At 44.8% G+C, this 3,992-nt stretch overlaps 1 protein-coding gene across 1 annotated transcript; it reads right to left on the bottom strand.

The window, feature by feature from the left end:
• Positions 1-3,516, bottom strand: LOC148035036 (pentatricopeptide repeat-containing protein At1g11290, chloroplastic-like). The gene is made up of 2 exons (XM_087679928.1): positions 3,487-3,516; positions 1-3,415 (listed from the first exon to the last, which is right to left on the bottom strand). Exon 2 carries the CDS (start codon positions 3,200-3,202, stop codon positions 1,049-1,051), a length of 2,154 nt encoding a protein of 717 aa, XP_087536054.1. The 5' UTR covers positions 3,203-3,415; positions 3,487-3,516; the 3' UTR covers positions 1-1,048.
• Between the last annotated feature and the right edge of the window lie 476 nt (positions 3,517-3,992).

The following is a 3,992-nucleotide window of genomic DNA, read 5'->3' as shown; positions in this document are numbered from 1 at the left end:
CAAAATTGAGTCATAGACCTTCAAGGGAAGACATGGCAGTTGATCCATTCATTGCTTGGTAAGATATCTAGGAGTGGCACTCTAGATCTAGGAGATCAACCTTTGGATGAGTTGGATTGGCGTCCAAGGGAGTTACTCTAGCCAACCTCGTTGATGCAATTGCCCAAAACCATTGGGTTACTTTGCTTACATGGTCCACATTAACAAACATTCAATGTAGACTAACATGGATTGGACCCCCTAATGTTGCAAACACTGGAAAAAGCATATCACTAACACTTTCCACAAAAACTACCAACACCTTTTGGACTGCTTGCAACCAAGTAGAGTATCCTACTTGTGGCTTCTAGCACATGGGGGCCTTGCAATCAAAGAGTTGGCTGGCCGAAATGCAACATGATGTAGTTTATAAGCACTACCCATAGCATCACACACTCGGAGACTCCAAAGCATTGCCTTTGGTCATGCAAGTCAACATACATTGCATTTCAAGGATCGCCTTTTACTAGCAATCAATTAGCAAGGGCCCCACTTACCATATGAGATAGAGATGCATAATACAATCTACATCATAGAGGTAGGCTCTTATGCTGTGGTAGGTCTAGAGGCCTTGCCAAGCCACTAGGTACTAGAGCCTAGAGTGTCACGATAATAGGTTTAGGAGATCATTGTGAGCCTCACAAGATGGCACATCTTGAAGGCACGTTGCCAAAAATGGTTTTCAATGGTGAAAGCCTCTCAATATAAACTACTCTAGCAAAGGTGAAGTCATCCATCATCCACTCACTCCATGGCCACTAGAATCAGCTGTAGGGTGATTCAACATTGAAAGGAGCTTTGGTATCAATCCATTCACACCTAGGGTGGCCTTGGCCTATTCTCCACGATGCAAGCGAGCCGCCCTAGGTGGCACTACATCTTCCCTCCAGGGTTTCTATCCCCCTGCCCCCACACCACCTTGAGAGGCTAGTATATACAAGTGTTTTCTGATTTTTGAACAACTCCAAGTAGTGGTTAGGGGGGAGAACGAGGAATTGAAACATCATCATCAACTAATACGATCATAGGACACACAGCATATAGACTCATGATCTTCCTCGTTTGATGAATAACCCAAAACGAAGCTTGAATTTGGCACATATCCCTCTTTTATTGTATGCAAACTCAAGAACTCTAGCATCAGTAATAGGTTTATGCTTCGGCGGTCACCCACAATTATGCTGTGCACCTTTTTGTTCACTTCTATAGATGCACCTGCACATATTTTCTCAGCTTGTATATGTTTCCTCATCTCCTCTACTTTTTTTGCATCCATCCACCTGCAAGCACTTGTATACATCTCTTCCACAAGCAAATAACCAGCTGCATCTTCTGGATTCAACTGGATGAGTTGTTGGAAGCATCTCTGCCCTAAATCCACAATGCCATAAGTTTTACATGCACTAAGAAGATTTTTCAATACTTCCTGCAAAGGAATACACTTCATAGCTTCTGCAAAGGTCTCTGCCTCACAAACATGCCCCGATCGTGCAAGAAGATCAACAATACAAATGTAATGATTTGGTGATGGTTCAATGCAGTATTCTTTCATCAAATTGAAATACTCTTGGCCCTTCTGGACCAGGCTGGCTTGGCTACAAGCAGCAAAAAGGCAAGTAAATGTCACAGCATCTGGCTTCACACCTTGCTCTAGCATGTTTTCAAAACATTGTATAGCCATGTTAGGCTCACAGTTCTCAGCATATGCCTGTATCATTGCGGTCCATGTAACAACATTTTGATGATGCAGTTGGTCAAACACGTCCCGTCCCTCTGCAGGCAAGCCCCACTTTCCATACATGTCTATCAACCTGCTGCCTACAAAAAGATCCCTTTCTAGTCCTGATTTTCTTATGTCATTGTGCAATTCGCGCCCTGTTTCTATGGCTCCTATCATGCCACAAGCTTTCAAGCAGCAAACATACATGGAAGCATCCACAGACACATTATCCATTTGCAACTTTTTGAAACAATTCAGGGCTTCCTCATTGAGGCCACGGTCAATATAACCGGTCAGTAGTGCAGTCCATATTGGTGCATCCCGCATAGGTAGTCTTTTAAACACTTCCTGTGCTTCAGCAAGGCAGCCAAAATTTGTGTACATATCGACTAGTGCAGTAGCCAGATGTAACTCTTTGTCAAAACCTCTTCTACTTAATTCAGCATGAATTTCTTGGCCCAGTTTTACAGTTCCTGTGCTACCACAGGCTTTCAAGCCACAAAGTAAAGTGATATCATCTGGAGACAGTCTCTCTAATTGCATTTGTGCAAAGCATTCGACTGCTTTTGAAGCCCTCCTATCTTCAATATATCCTGCTATCAGTGCATTCCATGAGACTACATTCCGAGTCCTCAGTTGGTCAAAGACTTTTTGTGCCTCAAGAAGAGAGCTACACTTGGCATACATATCTAGCATGGTAGTGCCAATAAAGACGTCTTTATCCAGTCCTTTTCTGGCAATCTCTTCACAAATTAGCTGGCCTCTTTCTTTGTCTCCCAAGGAGCCACATGCTTTCAAGCTGCAAACGTATGTATAATCAGCTGGAGATATGGCCCCCAGCAGCATCTGTTCATAGCATGTCAATACTTCCTTATGAAGCCCAACTTCACTATAGCCTGTAATCAATGCATTCCAAGACACTCCATCCTGGGCTGGAAGCCTGTCAAACACCTGACGGGCTTCTCGAAGAGAGTCACATTTGCAGTACATGTCCACCAAAGTATTGCCGATAAAGGCATCGACTGGCAGTCCAATTTTGATGATTTCACTGTGAAATGCAAGGCCACTTTCCCTGTCTTTTAATTTAGAACAGGGTTTGAGAAGGGCCACATATATATAGCTGTCAGGTTGGACAGCTTTCTCCTGCATCTTGTTGTGGATGCGGAGGACCTGCTGCGGGCTTCCGGCATCAACATAGCCTGAGATGAGGGAGCGCCAGCAGTTACGGCTCGCATATGGCAACCTGTCAAACACCTGCTGGGCCTCAAGCAAGCCTCCACAGTCCACCAGCATGGGCACGACGTAGTTGCCAAGAACCGGGTGGGCGTCCAACCTGTGATGGCGCATGTAGGCGAGCAATCGCCTTCCGCAGGAGAGATCCTTACTGTGTCTGCATTTCTGCAACAACCTGACGAGGCCCTGCACTGCGCGCAGATCGGCCATGGACGCTTCGACCTGACGACGATGACGCTCCGCATCATCTCGTACTCGAAACAAATACAGGATTGATGATACGGTTCCCTGTTCTTGTTCTTGTTCTTTTTCTGCTAAGGACCGAGTCACCGAAGATAACGCAGGAGAATGATGGGTCTCTTCTTCGTCTTCTTTCTTGCTTCCTATTCGCCTCCTGCTGCTGCGGCTAAAGATGGATGCAGCCTGCGATCACACAGTGCTGTTTACTTTGCAGGAAAATCATTTGTAAAAGCTAACTAGTAAGATGGCTTTACTCGCAAGTCGCGCTTTTTGCCGAATTTGCATTTTACACGCCAAAAAGAGAGTGTGGAATTGGCCAATGGCAATAACAGTGTACTTGAGGGGCGGCGGGTACAGGTGTTTTGGGATGTCTCAAGACTCAAGGTCATCAATCCCTACATCCGAGGTGCTCTGCACTGCGCTCTCCTACGAGATGAAATGTCTCACCTCAAATAATAAAGTCGGAAAAAAAAAAGAGCTGTGAACCGATCAAGGCTCTCATTATCTAGTTTTCCTACCATGTAAGCTATATACTAAAACCACCAGCTCTTGTGCTTGATTCTATCCCAGTTTGCTTCTTCCCTAACACCTTCAAACACTACTCTAAACCTAGATTCCCAAATTTCATGGACTGTGAAATTCTTGAGATGGATCAACCTAGTCCTACCTCCTTTTATTTTATCCTAAAAAATACATAACCCTAGTGCCACCTTATGAAAGACGGAGACTCCATTTTAGGGAAAGAAGCACCACCAAGCAT

The sequence above is a fragment of the Lygodium microphyllum genome, chromosome 6 (assembly GCF_053477565.2).
Source record: "Lygodium microphyllum isolate KBCC chromosome 6, Lygodium_microphyllum_v1.1.10, whole genome shotgun sequence".
NCBI lineage: Eukaryota > Viridiplantae > Streptophyta > Polypodiopsida > Schizaeales > Lygodiaceae > Lygodium > Lygodium microphyllum.
The sequence above is the reverse complement of the archived record's forward strand: the minus strand, read 5'-3'. Positions and strand labels throughout refer to the sequence as shown.